The 19,644-nt window shown below is 36.5% G+C and overlaps 2 protein-coding genes across 6 annotated transcripts in view; both read left to right on the plus strand.

Annotated features, from left to right (window-relative positions):
- Positions 1-5,754, plus strand: part of cse1l (CSE1 chromosome segregation 1-like (yeast)) — a 43,866-nt gene extending 38,112 nt beyond the window's left edge. For both annotated transcript variants that reach the window (XM_073061764.1, XM_073061765.1), the window contains exons 19-25: positions 258-466; positions 1,749-1,846; positions 1,935-2,020; positions 2,255-2,336; positions 2,831-2,977; positions 4,244-4,475; positions 5,353-5,754. In XM_073061764.1, the coding sequence (XP_072917865.1) occupies positions 258-466; positions 1,749-1,846; positions 1,935-2,020; positions 2,255-2,336; positions 2,831-2,977; positions 4,244-4,475; positions 5,353-5,442 (944 nt within the window). In that variant the 3' untranslated portion in view covers positions 5,443-5,754. The remainder of the gene's footprint in view (positions 1-257; positions 467-1,748; positions 1,847-1,934; positions 2,021-2,254; positions 2,337-2,830; positions 2,978-4,243; positions 4,476-5,352) is intronic.
- A 3,920-nt stretch (positions 5,755-9,674) lies between these two features.
- Positions 9,675-19,644, plus strand: part of stau1 (staufen double-stranded RNA binding protein 1) — a 51,231-nt gene continuing 41,261 nt past the window's right edge. For 3 of the 4 annotated variants that reach the window (XM_073061766.1, XM_073061767.1, XM_073061768.1), the window contains exons 1-2: positions 9,675-9,859; positions 15,393-15,667. In XM_073061766.1, coding sequence (XP_072917867.1) covers positions 15,472-15,667 — 196 coding nt within the window. In that variant the 5' untranslated portion in view covers positions 9,675-9,859; positions 15,393-15,471. The remainder of the gene's footprint in view (positions 9,860-15,392; positions 15,668-19,644) is intronic. The other variant, XM_073061769.1, reaches the window with a different exon arrangement.

The following is a 19,644-nucleotide window of genomic DNA, read 5'->3' on the forward strand; positions in this document are numbered from 1 at the left end:
AGTTGTATCATTGGCAAGCTCTCATGCACATATGTAGATGCTTTACTTTTCCAGGTTTCAGTCAGTTCTGCAGCGTGTATTAATCCCTTATTTGATATTTAAACTGTGAACTAATTAAAGCAGATAAATAATGATTCTGCCAGATATTAAATTGCTTGTTCCCCATTTTTCACGTGAGTTGACAGATAGCAAATATACCTTCAGACTAGAAATTTTGGATCATAACATGATTTCATATTGTTTCTTTTTCTCTTTAGAATTCCTCCCTTATGTGTTCCAAGTGATGTCACTACTCCTTGAAATACACAGTGCTGATATTTCCCCCTGTTATATGGCTTTATTCCCCCACTTGTTGCAGCCACTGTTGTGGGAACGTATTGGGAACATCCCACCTCTTGTCAGACTACTTCAGGCTTTCCTGGAGAAAGGAGCAAGTTCTATTTCTACAAATGCAGCTGATAAAATTGTACGTGCTTTTTTTCTTGAACTTTTTCAAATATACCCTCAAAGTAAGCAGGAAATAATTCTGATTTAAAATTTTGTTATTGAATAGAATCTAAAGAATATTTTAAAAAAATATATATGTAAGTTAAATCCCTAAGAAATAGTCTTAAGAATCAGAACACTAACTAGTCTGTGAGATAAGAGACTTTTCTGCTTTTGTGGGATTGTAAAACTGCAGTGAAAAGGAAAGCTTGAGAAGAAGCATAATGTGCAGCCAACAATAGAAATTGTTCTCCCCAACCAATTAATTATTTTTTTAATAGGTTTTAGAAACATTTCCTAGAATTTAATGTTCAGCAATAGTCCTTTTGAGTTACCTGGACTTTTGTCTTAATAATCACCTCTTCAGGGACAGCAAATGCACTTACTAAGTGGCCACTGCGTGTATGTTCATAGTTTTCTGCTGCTGTAGCCCATCTAATTTAAGGTTTGATGTGTTATGTACTCAGAGAGGCTCTTCTGCACACCACTGTTGTAGCATGTAGTTATTTGAGCTACAGTCGCCTTCCTGTTAGCTTGAACCAGTCTGGCCGTTCTCCTCTGGCCAGTCTCATTAACAAAAGTACTTTTTCCCACAGGATAAAATATATCCAGTGATAATATCTCACTGGATATTTTTTGTATTTTGCCCCATTCTCTGTAAACTCTAAAAACTGTTGTGTGTGAAAATCCCAGGAGATCAGCAATTTCTGAGATACTCAAACCATCCTGTTTGGCAACAACAATAATTCCATGGTCAAAGACATTTCCCCATTCTGATTTTTAGTCTGAACCAGAAATGGACCTCTTGACCATTGCTGTATGCTTTATGCATTGTGTTGCTGACATGCGATTGGCTGATTCTATATTTGCTGTACGTAATAAAGTAGCTACCGAGGTACAACATCAAAGACATAATTAATTTTAAATGCATGACACCTGCTATGCCATATTATGAACCTGAAGCATTTTTATCCATCCTTTAGTCTTATTATTATACAATATCATATCCAAAATGTCAGTTGCTTGTTTCTGTAAATCACCACGTGTGTAGACTTTAATATCAAACTTTATGAATTTGTCTGTAGTGAACACATTTTTTTGAGAATTTGCCAATACTTACTGCATAAAGAGCTGAATCTGCTGACCACATCAAGACAAATATGAATCCTTGACCAGTATTGCTGTTTAGTGATTGACCCTTAGAAGACACTTAGGTATTGACTGGATTTTTATCTGACTTGGTTTCTTTCTTCAAATTATAGCCAGGATTGCTAGGAGTCTTCCAAAAGTTAATTGCATCCAAAGCAAATGACCATCAAGGCTTCTACCTACTTAACAGTATAATTGAGCACATGCCTTCGTAAGTAAAGACTAAGTTTATGTAACTGCTTGACATTAACAAGAAAATAAACAGTACTAATGGATTGTCCTTGTTTGTTATTTGTCAGTGATGTCATACATCAATACAGGAAACAGATCTTCATTTTGCTTTTCCAGCGACTTCAGAATTCAAAAACAACAAAATTTGTTAAAAGTAAGCTCATTTTTTGAAGTACTTTATTCAAATTTTAATTTTTTTTTCAAAATGAAAAATCTTTTTATCTTCCACTCCATAATTCTATGATTGGTCCAGTAAATAAGACCTTTTATTATTTAATTGTACGTGTACATTGCAGTAACTGTACTTAGGTGAATTTGGATCATGTACTTGGAAAATAATATTCTCCATATGCTGAATGTCTGAAATTCTTTTTACTTTCCCTCATAGGTTTCCTGGTGTTTGTTAACCTTTATGCTGTGAAATATGGAGCAATAGCTTTGCAGGAGATCTTTGATGACATACAACCTAAGTAAGTTCAGTTTAAATGAAATATAAAAAGTAATCTGAAGTGCAGTACAAATACCTCTATGTTTTCTTGTGTTGGTGTCAATAAAATCCTTGAATGGATTTCCGTCTCCTTTTTCATGCTGTCGCCACACATACACACATGCACGTGTGTGCACAGGTAAAAGTAACAATGTTTCAACACTTTGAAATTAAAAAATGCAGATAGTGGAAACACATGGTGTATCAGGCAGCATTTTGCTGTTTGACCTGAATTTTTGAAGGCAGCAAATTTTATTTCTGCAGAAAGAAACTTCCATTTAGCTTTTTCATACTCACAATTTGGTTGGAACATGGCTATTTACAATTATTGAACATCATATGATTTGGAGGGTCTTGTGCTATTTTTGTTTTTTTTTGCATGGCTTGCTAAATGGTCAATGTACGGCATTGAAAGTTGTTAAGTTAACAAATTTTACATTTGTTTTCTTTTAATAAAATTATTAACTTTTATTTCAGAATGTTTGGTATGGTTTTGGAAAAAATTGTTGTTCCAGAGGTGCAAAAAGTATCTGGGCAAATTGAGAAAAAGATTTGTGCAGTAGGAATTACAAAGATCCTAACAGAATGCCCCTCGATGATGGACACTGACTACACTAAGTTGTGGTAAGTTGCTTGTTTTAGAATGATGGTGGAATTTTACTTCAGATCCTGCTTTGCAGATGTATCTGGTTTTCATTGTACATATTCTGGCCCAAGAAAATTTTTGGTAAAAGAGTTAAATGCAACGTAGCTTTGTACCAGAAATTGAATTTCTGTTTCATTAAGGACCTCTAAGTGAGTAAAGATACAGGGTAATTGGGCTCCTTTTGTGTGTTACTAGGGAAACTGTTAAAAGAACTGGAGTTATCTTACGGAATTATTCATGAGCAGTCTCTTCAATTAAGTTGAAGTGTTCACTTTTTCACATGCAGATTCTTTGTATTATTATTGGACACAGTAAAATGTAACTGCAAAGAGTCAGAGCATAAGAAGACTGGTTTCAGTGGTGGTATTACTACATCATTCATAGTTTTACATTGTGCTGATTTCTCCTGACACAATTTGTAAGCTCTAAGCTAGTATAACTTCAGATGGTAACAGTAGTAATAGGTCCTATATTTTCAATTCCATTATTTCAAGTCAAGTCAACTTTTATTGTCATTTTGACCATAACTGCTGGTACAGTGTATAGTAAAAATGAGAATGTTTTTCAGGACCATGGTGTTACATGACACAGTACAAAAAAACTAGACTGAACTACGTAATTAAAAAAAACACAGAGAAAGCTACACTAGACTACAGACCTACACTGGACTGCATAAAGTGCACAAAAACAGTGCAGGCATTACAATAAATAATAAACAGGACAATAGGGCAAGGTGTCAGTCCAGGCTTCGGGTATTGAGAAGTCTGATAGCTTGGGGGAAGAAACTGTTACATAGTCTGATCGTGAGAGCCCGACTGCTTCGGAGCCTTTTGCCAGACAGCAGGAGGGAGAAGAGATTGTATGATGGGTGCATGGGGTCCTTCATAATGCTGTTTCCTTTGCGGATGAAGCGTGTAGTGTAAATGTTCGTGATGGCAGGAAGAGAGATCCCGATGATCTTCTCAGCTGACTTCACTATCTGCTGCAGGGTCTTGCGATCCGAGATGGTGCAATTTCCGAACCAGGCAGTGATGCAGTTGCTCAGGATGCTCTCAGTACAACCCCTGTAGAATGTGATGAGGATGGGGAGGATTTTTACTGGGACTGGGTGTTAAAACAGGAATTTGTGACTAAATTTCCCCCTCACCTACTAAAGAGATAAAGGTATCCAGTAGCTCATGTTATTGGCAGAAATTTAAGAATCCCTAAGGTTATTGATTCCTAATAAATATTAATTTTAACAGGACTCCTTTACTCCAAGCTCTTATTGGTTTATTTGAATTGCCTGAAGATAACAGCATTCCTGAAGATGAGCATTTCATTGATATAGAAGATGCACCAGGCTATCAGACTGCTTTCTCTCAGCTGGCATTTGCAGGAAAGAAAGAACATGATCCGATTGGTGCAACTGTTAGCAATCCAAGAGTTCATTTGGCCCAGTGCCTTCACAAACTCTCCACAGCATGCCCAGGCAGAGTAAGTATTGCAAATGGGCTTTGTAAAAGTGTTGAATAAGATTTCTTTACATTGAGATGTTTCCTTATTATATAAGAGTGAGAAAAGTACTTTTATTATGCTGTAGTGGCAATGGCAGAGGAATCAGAAGAGGATTTTTTTTCATGTGAAGTATTGATTCTTTACTGGAAGGGCTCCAGAGATACCAGAAACCTGATACAACATGCTATTGAGGTTTTTATAAACTAAGTGGAGAATCCCAGTGAAAGCCATTCCTAGACAGTTATCCTCTATTTAGGACAGAATATTTAATGAATCTCTGTTATTGATAAGTACATTAGATTATAGCCAGCTCATCTGAGTCAGCGATGAAATCAGTTTCTCAGTTCTCCATTCAGAGGAATGTGGAGATTCAGTGATAGAGTATTTTCAAGATGGAGAGCTCGATTGATTTTATTTTTTGATACTGGGGGAATCAAAAGATTATGGAGTTAGTGAAGAAAAGTGCTGCTGAAAATATTCACAAATGTATTAATTGGAGTAGGCACTAAGGGCCAAATGACCTACTTCAGCTTTAATTATGTACTTGCCAATGTGAGCTTTCATACTTTGTTCTTGTTTTTACCAAATGCGCAAAATCTTGCTGAAACTATTTTCCAAGAATTTAAACTTAGCTAATGTTACATGCAACAGACTAGTGGTTTTGAAGATTGCATTGAAATAAATAATATGTAGGGCTTTTTTTTTAAAAAAAGGGTAGAAATCAGTTTGGGGAACACAAGACATTTGGATTATTTCTTGGTACAAATTCATGTTTGCCATGAAATATGTGAACTTAAATATCTTGTGTGATAAGTTAAACAAGAATGACATTAATTTTGTGTTTTATTTTCTTTAGGTGCCATCGATGATCAGTACAAGTTTGAATGCTGAGGCATTACAGTATTTGCAAAGCTATCTTCAGGCTGCAAGTGTACAACTGGTGTGAAGCTTTCAAGTTTAACTAAAGACACTGTTTGAGGCTTTTTGCCATGGGTGCTTACACAGTGAACGTCATTTGATTTCAAGTGCAGTAGGAATATCCTGAGGATGTAGTTCTGGCTGGTAATGATTATGATCATTTACATCCTAATGCATTTTGATCCTCTGTAGGCTTAATGCTACTAGTTTCTTTACACCAACCTTTCTCTTATTATTTATGTCTCGGTAATCTGACTACAAAGTATAAAAGTGATAAAGCACCTCTTGATGCATTGCTGTGTACAGTTACTCTGGTGTAAAATAAAAATGGAATATAAAATCTTGTGGTTTGTTTTAATCATTTTATCCCTTTAAGATTTCTTAAAACAACAGATTTTCTATTTGCAAATGAAAAGGGATGGATGATGGATTTGGTTGCAGGATCGTGTCCATAAAGTATGGTGAGTTCTTAGAGCTCTGCATATTCCTGTTGAAGCCTGGCGGTTTCTTAATTAGAGAAGATCAGCAAGTGTTTTTCCAAGTCTGTATCCAGACCCAAATGAACTTTCAAATCTTTAACCTGTCACTGTGGTGTATTATCTTTTAGTATTTATATATTATTCCATTGTTAAAGATATTCAAATAAATTACTATCTGGCTGAAAGGCATGTGTGTGTAATTTTGGCATATTCCTAATGTAAAGGATGGAAGAACTCTGAAGGGGCTAAACTGTACAGATGTAGATTAAATATTTCACTTGGTTCAGAATCATAGAATGGAGAATATAGCTTATATTGTAAGTAAAGTATGTTGGCTGATGCAGGTTACATTCAATTTGTTCAAAATGCCAGTCTAAGAAACCAGCTTCCTCCTTGACTTCAATAAATATTTAGATCTATTTCCAAAAATAACTGAGATATGGTATGAGTAATTTAGGTTGTTTGATGATGTGATTTGCCTAGGAGGCACAGATCACTTGGGGCCATTGACTCATTTCAGGTTTTGGACTTTCTCTTTACTTTGAAACACTATAAGCAAATTGTTGCTGTTTCTCAATTGCTTCCCTATTGTACACTGGTCAAGGTGGTGGAAGATTAACAAAGTGGACATAATATCTTGTTTGTTCATTTTTATGTAGCTTCGTTTAAATGGATCATATATGACCTGATGTTGGCTCCAATTTCCATTTTCCAACAAGATCTCATAAATGTACCTTTGTCAGCTACAAACCTGTAATGATTTAGAATTCATGGCTCCTTGAAGTCAAGAATTCTTGAGATTTAGAAATTCCTTTCATAAAGAACTGATATTCATAAATGTATGTCCCAAAGTCCTGGATTCTGTCACTGAGGGAAATGTCATTAGAGCAGAACTCTGTCTCAGAATCTTACATGTTTCAATAATACTTATTGTTCTAAACTTTCAGGTATAGATCCATTCTGTTCTGTGAACCCTCAGTGAACAGTTTCACAGACACAGGACAAGAATAATGTTCTGTCTAGCTTCATTAAATTAGTTGGTGTAATAAATGTACAAATAATGTTTTGGGTTAGTTTTTGCGTTTCCAAACACATTGGTTTGGTCAAAGTCACTGATAACAAATAACTCCCTTAAATCAAAGTTTAAACAACTTTTAAAAAAATCTTCACATTATGAACTTGAGCCTTGACAGTGACTATCAGAGTACTTCAGTTAAGGATATTAAGGATAAACCTAGTTTTGTTCATGAAGGCATAATTGGTATGCATATCTTTTAGTTGAGGTTATTATAGTACTTGGAAGCACTGAAATTGCAGCATCATTGCTCTTTCTGGAAGATGGCAGCTAGCCATCTATTTTCAGCTGATCCTATTGGGAGAGTCATATGCATTTATATATAAATACATGCATACTCCATCAAGAGCTTGTATTACATTGTAATTTCATGTATGTTATGTGGGGAAACTCATCAACACATCTAGTAATGTCCTTATGCAGATCTGCCCAATTCCAGTGCCCACTAGTATGCGATGGACTGAACCTCACCTTAATGTACCTCAAGTATGAGCAAAACTGACCAACTAAAACTGAAAACCTACAACACACAACCAATTAGCTTCCAGAATGAATGCAATTTCTGATTAACACAATCGTGTTAGATAATAAAAATGAAAATTTTTCTTAAAAACACAATACTAGATAGATTTCCTTCTAGAGACAAGTGATTCATTGGTAGTTTCAGAAGCCATGGCAAAGTGTGTGCAAACTCACTATTTTATTGGTGACTGTGTGAATATGAAACTTAGTATTAGAATAACAGTGATTTTGTGGGTACAATATTGTATTAAGTTTTACATTTATCAGCAAATTTGTTGCAAATATGTATGCAGAAATAGTTCATTTAAATCGAGTACAATGGAACAATACTAATGGTACAAATATATCTGCCATGATTTTTCAAATACTGTGTCATCCTATTCTTGCCTCTGCAATCTCTTGCATGATTTTACAGAACATAATTATATACTTTTGAGTATATAATTCCAGTTGCAAATGCAGTTCACAGATCAACTCCACACAATTTGAGGTGTCTATGACACTCAGTTCTTTGATATAGCACAGTTTTTAGTATCAGTAAGAAATATACTGTAATTAAAAATAATAAGATCACTATCAAATTTCAGGAACTCAAATCTGCTGATTTAAGCTTTGGTTTGTTTTCTAAATAGATGGGCTATGTACAGCCTAGATTTGCATTGGTTAGGGCTATGTAAATGAATTGGAAGGCTTTGTTAGGGTCAAGCAAATTATAAACATCCAGGTTTTCTACCAAATCATGCACAGTTATGAGGGGGAAAATACATGCAACTCTTAGTTTATAATTCTGGTGAAGTTGTTGAAGGCAGCAAATAATCAAAAATAATTTTTATCAGTGGTTTGTGGAATACATCCCACCATTACTTCAGCTGCTACCACAAACAAGGCAAAGAGGTGTCTTGGCCAAGTAGCTACCTTCAACTAATCTCCCAAAAATACATACTAATTTTTGACTTTTGCATATTTGACTGCTGTTTGCTTTTAAAATGATCGCAGTTAATAGGCAATTCGTTCATTAAAAACTTTTGCATATTTTGGTTTGTAAAATCATTTGATTAGTACAGTTAATTTCATGACTTGGTCTACACTGACTCGGGGAACAATCGAGTCAGTCTCCCAATGTCTCACTTATACATTATATTCGGTAAAGTGAACCACAGTGGTTTACAAAGGAGGATTTGGCAAGACTAAGAATGAAACTTGAAAGCAAATCAAATTTTATCATGCAACGGTGGTATCTGATTTTATAAACCATAAAAGGCGTATGGTTACCGAACACGATTAAATCCCTAGCATATGTAAAGGCTCGTTATAGTTAATAGACTGCATTACCACAGAGGTTACTGTTCTCTTGAAAGCAAAGAATAAATTAGTTTTTTTGCAGAATCGGTCAGGTATTGCACGTTGCCCACGACGCATCTTAAAAATGAACAATGTGATCTTTCTGTTGAAATGGGTCAACTACGCGCAAAAAAAGGACCCGAAGGATCATTGGGGACCCGAATCACCCCAACCACAAACTGTTCCAGCTGCCACCATCCGGGAAACGGTACCGCAGCATTAAAGCCAGGACGAACAGGCTCCGGGACGGCTTCTTCCACCAGGCCATCAGAATGATTAATTCACGCTGACACAACTGTATTTCTAAGCTATATTGACCTGCTGTATATACTATTTATTAAAAATTAATATAAGTTGCACATTCAGACGGAGACGTAACGTGAAGATGTTTACTCATGTATGTGAAGGATGTAAGAAAAGTCGATTCAATTTAAATGTCCGCTATCCACTTCCCTCCACAGATTGTGTTACCTGACCCGCTGAGTACCTCTATCTTTTTTGTGCGTTCCATTCGTTCAGCATCTAAATTGAAATGCAGACCGAAGAGACTGCAGATGCTGATATCTGGAGCAACGAGTTCCCAGTGCAGACCCGAAACGTCCACTCATTCTCTCCCTCCACAGATGCTGCCTGAACCAGTGTTTTCCCTCTAGCGCTTTGTGTGTTAGTACCGGTTTGGCACCGCAGCTGAAATGCACTCGAGGGTGGTCATAACCTGAAAGTGCGAGCTGGGTGTTACATGATTGAAGTTGCTTCACATTCACCAGCTCCGGCTCCAGCTCCGCGATCCCAGCTGGCGGGGCGGGCACAGTTTCTGGGGTAACGCGGCGACATCAGTTCCGGTGGCGCGCGGGGCTCTGGGAAGGTGAAGCGGTTAAGGTCGGTTCCGCCGCCGGTTCGTCCGATTCTCTTTAGTGTTTGCCGTGTGTCGGTAGCGGGGAAGCGGCTCATTCTCCTGCTTTGGCAGCGAATGGATTAATTCGTTTCTTCAGAAATCCAGCTGCACGTTGGCTTTTTGAAGAGAGGAGGTGAGTTGGGTTGGGGGAGGAGGGGGTTGAAAAGGGACAGCGGTGCGAGGTCCCGGTTTGGGAACTTTTTACTTGCTCGCTTGTCGAGGCCTGGCTGGTCGCCGGGAGAGGGGGAGGGGGATTGGGAGGGGGGGCGGTGGCCAGAAAAATCACGTTGGCTCCGGACTCTCCCAAGCCGCTTACACTGACGGATGTAGTTGGAAGGGGCAGGAGTGGGACGACATAAAACGATTAGGCCGCATTCTGGCTCATGTGAGCTGTCTGGTCGCTGGGCTACAGCCCTGGAATGAGAGCAGTCCGCCAGGAGCTTCCACCTGCGGGACGGTTATTGGAGTCACAGCCCTTCACCAGTCCGTCCACGCGACTCGTGACCTGATTACTCCAAGTCGCCCTTTCATCCCCATCTCGCAGAATTCCGCATACTTCAAACTGCTCTACGAATTTCCCCGAGGATCCTTCTGTCAGAACTTCTGAAAGGAAATGTTACTTAAGCGAATGTTTCCATTGTTGTAGGAATTGTGGTAATGTAGCTGAAAATGTCCTGTTTATTATTTAATAAATCGTGAGCACAAATGTTTTCTAATGTAGGTGATATAGATATTAAGTATCAAAACAAAGAGTTTATAGTAAATGCCAGAATAATATGTGAAATATAGGGTACAGAATCTTTTGAAGTTTGTAATTCAGATTATTGAATCTGAATTATTGAGTTCAGATTGCTGACAATCCTGATCCTCAAACATAATCCACAAATACAAATTCCTCTTGTGCTCACTTATAAATGGGGGTGGGGTGGGGGGTCGGAAGGTTGTTTTTCTTAATTCGTAATAGTTTACCTAGGGTTGTCTTCGGCATTGTAAATGTACCACTCATCTCTTAGCTAGTTTTGATGTTTGCAAGATTTAGAACATGGGTTTAAATTTTGCCAATTTGTTTTCCCCACACTCTGTAATGCTATAAGTTTTTTGTGTAAACAGTGAAGTTTATGTAGACGAGTTCCAATACGTTGTTTTTTTGATATGATTGTCATTATCAGTCCAGTTTAGCAAAAGTCATCCTAAGTTTTGAGACTGGTGATTTCTGTGCTGATGTGTTGTGTTGTGGTAAGTAGTTAAAGTGGTGAAGACCATAAAATATTTTCAAAAGCAAATGCTCCAAATCTGGGAATCAATGAATGAGATGATCAGCAAGTCTGTTAATTTAAAACACTAATGCACAGCCCAGATGCTGCCAGACTTGCTATTTATGGCATTCTTTTTGTTCCTTAAGGCATTGAATACTACAGTAGAAGTTTAAATTTAGTATGTTGTAACAAGGCATCGGTGTAGATCAGAGTAGTACATGAAATTTGATGTAGTCCATAATATTGATGGCAAGAGATTTTATGAGTTTAAATTTTTGAAACATGGTCCCAAATTGGAATGCTCAAATCTGGAACTAATCATGGGAAGTGTGGCAGTTATATTTAAGAAAAAATTCTAAACAATTAGTGAAGTTTTAGAATGTTATTCCTTGGGGGACAATATGATCTCCACTTTGTTGTCAGTATAGAAGTGTTAGGAACATAAATAGGAAAGTTTCTGTCAGGCCAAGTCAGCTTTGGCAAGTGAAGATGAGCTTCAGTTCATAAAACTTCAGAAGAGATGAGCATTTCAGCACAATGGGCAAATCTAGTTTGATTTGGAAAGCTAACTATTGCATTTTTGGCATTAAAAAACAGGAAATTTTCTCACACTCAATGGACATGCACTAAATAATTATGATAGACGAGGGAATCTGCAGATGCTGGAAATTCAAACAACAACACACACAAAATGCTGGTAGAACACAGCAGGCCAGGCAGCATCGATAGGGAGAAGCACTGTTGACGTTTCGGGCCGAGACCCTTCGTCAGGATAGTTAGAAGTCTGAGTACACATTTCCTTGACTCAAGTAGGCAGATTTAATTAAAAAGGCAACATTTGTTAAAGTAATCTATTTTTATAAACGTTGCTGGATGCTTTGTTTACTGTGCCCCAGTATATGAAAGGCATTAAACTATTAGACATATATATATAAATATACCAGGAAGAGTGGTTATGAATGCAAACAGAGACCTATAATTATGGAACTTGGAATAATTTGATCTTTTTAGTGTTAGCTACTCAATTATTTGCAAATAGGTTGATACTATGAAAACAAGGTTAAAATCCTGTATTTCCATAAGGGAATAGCTGAATATAATTTTTTCATTCATAGTGACATTGCTTCCATTTTTCAGAGGTTACAAAATTAGATTTTTATCAGCTTGTGCTAACAAGCTAATGATCCTTAATAAAATATTTATTTTAAATAGTTTTAATAAATGTTCAATCAGTCCATAAATGGATACTGAAAATTGCATGGAACACTACAGCACAATACTGGCCCTTTGGCCCATGATGTTGTGCCAACCTTTTAACCTACTCTAAGATCAATCTAATTTGGCACGGACTAGAAGGGCCAAAATGGCCTCTTTCCGTGCTGTAATTGTTATATGGTTATAATGCTTCCCTCTGTTTTTCTTTTAATTATTTTTCTGTAGTTGATCAAATGTTTTTTCTCTCAAGCCTCAGTTGTATAGAGCGTGGGATTTTTAAAAAAATTTAAGTAATTCTCAGTGTTGGATTTAAAATTGATGCAATCTCAGTAGCATTTTTCTTTCTCCGTATATTTAATGCTAGTCTTCGATATTAAGTTTTCTTTCCGGAAGAAAACATTCATTTACCATATCCTTAAAATTGTCAAATGTTTTACAATTATTGAATTACTTAAAATTGTTATGGAAAAAATTCATGCATGTTCGCTTAATAATCAAATTTAATATTATGGCTCTGATAAAATATAGTTTGGGTGTTACCTTTTTCCTTAGTTTCATGGGAGATTCAGTAGTTTGAGATGACAAAAGGCTCCTTGTTTTAAAACAACAGCTGAAAGGATTTGGTATGAGTGCAACGTCAAAATTTCAAAATCCAAATATAAGGAATTGTAGTAACAGATGTCTTAATAGGATGTCATTGAGCAAAAATAGGAAAATGGCATGACTTCATTCATTACTGAAAAAGGAATAGAACAAGGGATCAGTGTGATAGAATGTCCTGTATAAACTTTGAACAGAACAATGGCGGGTAGAAGATCTATGTTAACTCTTTTAAAAAGTATTTTGCATGTAATGATCAAAAAGGCTCACACGTTATTTTGCTTTATGGTCAGATTTTACCTTGCAGTTAAAGAGATACTATTGTACTCTAGTCTGTGTATGCTGTTTAGGATCATTCAGAATACATTTTTAATCAGACTCTGATCTGTGAACTCACTCTATATGCCCAAAGGCTTTGTCTTGTAATATGTTTGCCTAGCAAGAAGGCTGTCAATTTCAGATCCCAAGTCAACTAGCAAGTTTTAATTGCTTTTTGAGGAAGTTTTACATTGCTACCATCCTCTTTGAGAAGTGTTTCTGAATAGTTTTGCTCTGATATTTAAGTATGTCCACTTTCCTTTAATATCAGAGCCAAGCTGTTCCACTTGTAGAATAGATTACTGTCAATCAAACCCATCAATTTGCCAAACATTTTATGTTCCAATCTTAGTTGTGTGATCTCTTGTATGATCTGAACATGTGAGTTCAGATAGCATTTTTGTCAATCTCTGTTTTACTGCTTTCTGGAAATGTACAATGAAAGTTGAAGATACTATTTAAAGAAGCTAAGCATGGGAAGTAGATGGATATAGGAAGTTTTATTTTAAAAAAAGTTCATGAGTAGATCAAACAGTTGGCCAAGACAGTGGCAGATAGTGTTGGGCATGGAAAAACGTGAAGTAATTCACTTTGGAAATGAGACTGAGAAATCAGATTATTTTCTTTACAAGAGGTGAGTAGGAGAGTAAACAGTGTTTTGAATACCACTGAAAAGCTAGTGCACACTGAAAAATAAATGGTGATCTGTGGAATTAATCAACCCTGTGACCCTTGATTTTGGAGAGTTTTGCTAGTTAGAAATATGGTCACACTTATTCAAATTATGACTCCTGAAGGTCATAAAAAGGGTCAGATCGTGATATATGATACTAACCTGTGAAAGTGTTAAGAAAAATGGGAGGTACTGCATGTGTATTTTAAAAGTACAATTTTAAGGAGAAAAAGAAATTTAACAGAATCACGGTTTACTATTCCCCTTGGAGTTGAGCTTCAAAAACATTTCTATTTATCTAAAAATCTGTTTTGTTATCCATTTTGTGCTCTTTGGAAGTACATGCTGGTGAGAATAGGATGATCCAAGAAGACATAAGATGTAAAATAGACATTTGAAATATAATTTGAAAGCCTGGCCATCAATTCGAATCTGTAGATATAGATTGGGTTTCAGCCAGATTTCAAAAGTGGAAGCATGATATTCTAATACAGTTGGCCCTCCTTATCCGCGGGTTCCACATGTGCGGATTCAACCAACCGCAGATTGGGAAAACCTGGAAGTTCTCTGTCCAGCACTCGTTGCTTGGGCATGTACAAACTTTTTTTCTTGTCATTATTCCCTAAACAATACAGTATAACATCTACTTATACAGCATTTACATTGTTTTAGGTATTATAAGTAATCTAGAGATGATTTAAAGTACAGGCAGTCCCCGGGTTACAAATGAGTTCCGTTCCTGAGTCCGTCTTTAAGTCGCATTTTTGTGTAAGTAGGAACAGGTACACTTGGTATTATTTAGTGTCAGTCAAACGTTTATCTTAGTATATAGTATATATTTTACCTTTCTATGCATATAAAACATTTAAGAAACATGTATTTCAATAATTAAACCACTTCGTTGCTTAGTAATAATTGTAGCTTTCATCAGGGCAGGGCCTTTCACACGTTCCATTATTCTCACTTTATCCTTTAAAATTGTTATGATTGTTGACCAACTGTAGCCTAACGCTTTTCCAATGACCAATGGTATTGCACCTCTTTCCGATTGCTTTATTACTTCCACTTTATTTTCAATCTTCATCGTTTTCCGTCAATTCAGCAGTAGCTGCGGGCAGCGGGTCCTCAGCTCCCCCAGGTCCTAAAGTCCACCCACACTGAGACAGGTTAAATAAGGAACTTGAGCATCCGCGTTTTTTAGTATCTTTGTGATGCATCATGCGCAGAATCATTGATGGAAAATGATACACGGCAGCTACTTTAAGATACTTGTATCTTTTTCTTTCATAATGTGGAAAGAAACTAAATTGTAAATCAGATGGGAAAAAGGCACTTTTTTCCATATCACTTAATTACTTTATGGATTGATTTGCTTGACCATTGTTTACTATGAGGATAACTAAGCATTTTCATTTGGAGCAGTATAAAATTTTCTGTTAAAGTTGCAGGCTTATTAAATTTAAAGCTTCACTTTACATAAAAGTATTAAATTATAAATCTCTTATTTTCAAATCATGATAATGGTCAGTATAGTAGTAGAGATTGGTTTTTGTGGCTGATTATTGCAACTGCTGAACTATGATAATTTTCATTTTGTTTTTCAGATAGATCCTGCTCCTGCATATTTCTGATCTTAACCAATACCTCTGAAGTCTTCTGTAAATCTAATCTTCCTAAAAGTTAATGAATTGGAAGTGCGAAATGTCTCAGATTCAGGTTCATAACTCATCTTCCAGTCTATCTCAGCCTCATATGGGTAGCACTGTTGGCCAGAGTATTCCTTCTGGCCTCGGTCCTCTGGCATCAGAAAGTGCAAGTAGACCACTTCAAAGCTCAGCTTTACCCTCTGTGTCTGCTACTTCCACCACCGCAGCTGCAGGTATGTATTGATGTTCGATGAATTTCTTTACAATGTTTTGGTCTAGCTCACAGGTTTCCACCATTTTTTATGCCATGGACCATTACCATTAATTAAGGGGTCCGTGGACTCTAGGTTAGTAACCCCTGGACTAGCTTAATCTTCTGTTTTTTTTGTTCATCTGCAAAGTGCTGCACTGAATTAATATTCCAGCTCATGAAATCTGGCAAGGCTAGCAGTTATTACTCTTCAGAATATGCAATGAGCCAGTTGGCCCTGTGCTATATGATAGCAAGGCAGTATTCCATGCTCTGGATTTGACAATGCTTTGGGTAGTATCAGTGCTTCTCCAGAAGAATGATGGTGATTGAAGTTCCACTAGTTACCTATAGTCAACTCTGAACAACACTAGCGTGCAGACCACTGTCTATTTTCTTCATTGTAAATGCTTGATTTTCCAGATTGCGGAATTCTGGAAAACTATGAAATAGCTAAAAGAGCCTGCATTTGACTTCAGATGATATAGGGTATTCTCTATTGGCTTTGTCTGCATAGTTCCTCTGGAAAGATTATACTACCCTAACCTATGGAGCATAGCTGATATCACCTCGCTATTCCGTAAACACATTTGTACTTTGGATGCTTTTCCCAGATATATCACGGTAATGGTGTATTAATTCATTGTTTATCAGGAACTTTTAAGTCTTTTGTATTTTTGCATTACTTCATTTTCTACATTCTTCCTAGGCATCTGTTCCTTGGTTTACCACCTTGGTAGCAAATTCTGAAAATCTACATTGATTTATGATCATTTTTTTCCATTACATTTCCTTGATGATCCTCCTATGCCACCAGTTATCTTGTTATTTTCCTTCTTCTCCTTGCCTTCTGCCTGCCTCCACTTGATTGCTGTTAATTAATGACAGAAGATGGGAATTAGCTTCATCAAATGTAAAACGGTTTCTGCCCTTCTTCTATTACTGTCATTGAAATCAGCCTATCTGACGTGAAGCAAAATTGAAGTCCCTTCTTCAGTTTCCACTGACCAGTCAAGGCACCATGAATCTTTCCTAATGCCACTTCCACTTAAGGCCAAAATGTGTGTTTATATTGTCAAGATCAACTTCCTTTCATCTTATAGCATGCTGCAAGAACTTTGTTTATGTCTGTAATCTAGCTTTCTCTCCCAGGCCCAGCACTTCTGATCTTGATCTGTAATTCCTTTATCTTCTCAAAGCAGAATTCTCTAACCATCTTCTTGCTGACCTCTCACAAGTACAGGATATCCAAAATGCTGTTTCCAAGCAATAAAACTATTGTTCTGCGAATTAAAATGTCTGGAGAGAACAGACACTCAAGTTATTTAAATATACATTGGGTTAAGAATTTTGTAAGTGAAATGGAATTTAATGATATGTGTCCTTTAACAATTTGTTTAAATGTGGGTAATTTTTGATGAATAGTAACTAAAGAGGAAATTTATTTCCTTTTGCTGCTTTAAGTACATTGATGCATCATATGTAGTCAGTGTTTCACTGGATCGCTGAAATCTTTTTTTGTACTTTATTTAGAATTCTCCATTAACGTACATGACAAATAGTACTGGGGAACTCTATTTATTGTTATATCTAACCCAAATATGGTTTTCTTTTCAACCACTTGTTTCTATGGCACACTTATGAAAATTACATCAAAGATGTAATATCCAATTTTTGGGCACATGAAAGCAATTTAATTTTGTTCTCTATACTATCCTTTGATTGGCTTTGAGGGACTTGAAAGAGTTTGTATAATGTCATCCTCAGGTGACCTTCATTTTAGGATATTAAAATTGTCTTCACTTCTGTGCAAATCAAATCAGCTTCAAATCAACCTAGTCTAATTTTGGCTTTTGTCAAATTTGTACATAGAGTTAGACCTCGTGGTTATATAATATATACAATACTGTTATAAAAATTTTAAATTGTACTTTGGATAACAGACTTCGCTGTAATTTTTGTGTTAATATACTAAGGAAACAAAGTTCCACCCTTTCCAAATACAGTACTGGTTTAGATTTATATTAGACTAACCAGAGAATGCTGAAAAATCTGCACTTTGAATACTGTTGTTTTATGAAATGGTGTATTTGCAGTTGAAATTACCTTGTATTATATCAGTTATCTTTTATAGTTGAAGAAAAAGTGGTTTATTCTCTAAAATTAACTACCGTAGATTCCGTACTACAGAGCGCACCTGATTAAAAGCCACAGGCTCTAATTTTAGAAAGAAAATCAATTTTGTACTTGTACAAGCCGCACCGGATTTTAAGCCGCAGGTGTCCCACGTTGTAATATGAGATATTTACACAGAAAGATATTACACGTGAGGATTTTTTAACTTTTAATTAAATCCGTATGGTAACATAAACAAATACATATTGCAAATGCTTTTTTTCGAACCGTGCCTGTAACACGGCTACTTTAAAATATACATACGTATCGGTAACACACAAATTACGTTGCGTATACTTTTATACTGAACAGTGCACGAACAACATTCCAATATCTCCTAACGACTGGTAAAAAAATATATACTGCAGCCTACCAGGAAAAGTTATTGATCGCCTTTAACTTAAAAGCTGCATCATATGCTTTGCAGCGTTTTCGCTGGGTCTAATGCGCTCGCCCCCTCCTTCCCGTTTATCGCAAACCGGTATTTTCCCACAAGACACGGCGAAACCGGATGTGATGTCATAGCATCCCGGGATGTAGTACAGAAAACAAATATACTTAAAACACTTCTAACTTTAACTAGAAAATACTAACAAATGAATTACTAAGCGAAAATATTATAAACTAAATAACTGCCATAAAGGCAGCACAATGCTTTTCTTCGAGTGTTTTCCATGTTGATGAGGGTGAGTACAAATGACTGATTTACAATAATTTAATTGTGAAAGTGCGCTTGATTTATCGTACAATTTCATTGGACCTCTGTGAACTACTCATCAATTTTATTGGTCTACTGTTACGAGGCAAAATGTTTTTGGCGGCATGAAAAAAAAAACATGCATTAGCCGCACCGTAGTAAAGGCCGCAGTGTTCAAAGCTGTTCAAAGCGTGGGAAAAAAGTAACGGCTTATAATCCGGCATCTACGGTACATTTATGTTGTGAGCTATTCTGATGGCACAGAAAATTAATATAGACTATGCTAGCTTAAGAAGGAAGTAAAGTGTGGATTGTTTTCATAAGAAGCTTGTGTAGTTGTGGAAACCCTGTACTTATAGAGTCCAGGAACCCTGCAGCACAGAACCAGGCCTTTTGGCTCATCTAGTCCATACTGCCAAGTCCCATCAACCTGCACCTAGACCTCAAAATCCGAAATTTTGAAATGTTGAAATTGAACCCGCAATTACCACTTCTACTGGCAATTTGTACCACAATCTCATCACCCTCTGAGTGAAGAAGTCCCTCTTAAATATTTCCCCTTAACCAATGACCTCTAGTTCTAGTCTCACACAGCCTCAGTAGAAAAAAGCTTGTTTGCATTTACCTGATCTCTATCACTCATAATTTTGTATACTTATATTAAATCTTCCCTCATTCTCTTATGCACCAGGGAATAAAGTCCTAGCCTATTCAACCTTTCCCTAACTCAAGTCCTCAAGTACCAGAACATCCTTGTAAATTTTCTCTTTACTCTTAATATTATTGTTGATGTTTTTCCTGTAGGTAGGTGACTAGAACTGAACACAGTACTCCAGATTAGGTCTCACCAACTTCTTAATCAGTTTCAGTAGAACATCCCAACTCCTGTATTCAGTTCTTTTGATTTATGTATGCCAAAATCTCTCTTCATGACCCTATTTACATTTGATGCCAATTTTAATGAATTGTGGATCTGTATTCCCAGATCCTCTGTTCTACTGCACTCCTCAGTGTCCTACCATTCACAGTGTTGGTCCTTCCTTGGTTTATCCTCCCAAACTCAATGTTTGTCTGCACTAAATTCCATC

This window comes from Hemitrygon akajei, chromosome 11 (assembly GCF_048418815.1).
Source record: "Hemitrygon akajei chromosome 11, sHemAka1.3, whole genome shotgun sequence".
In the NCBI taxonomy this organism is placed as follows: domain Eukaryota; kingdom Metazoa; phylum Chordata; class Chondrichthyes; order Myliobatiformes; family Dasyatidae; genus Hemitrygon; species Hemitrygon akajei.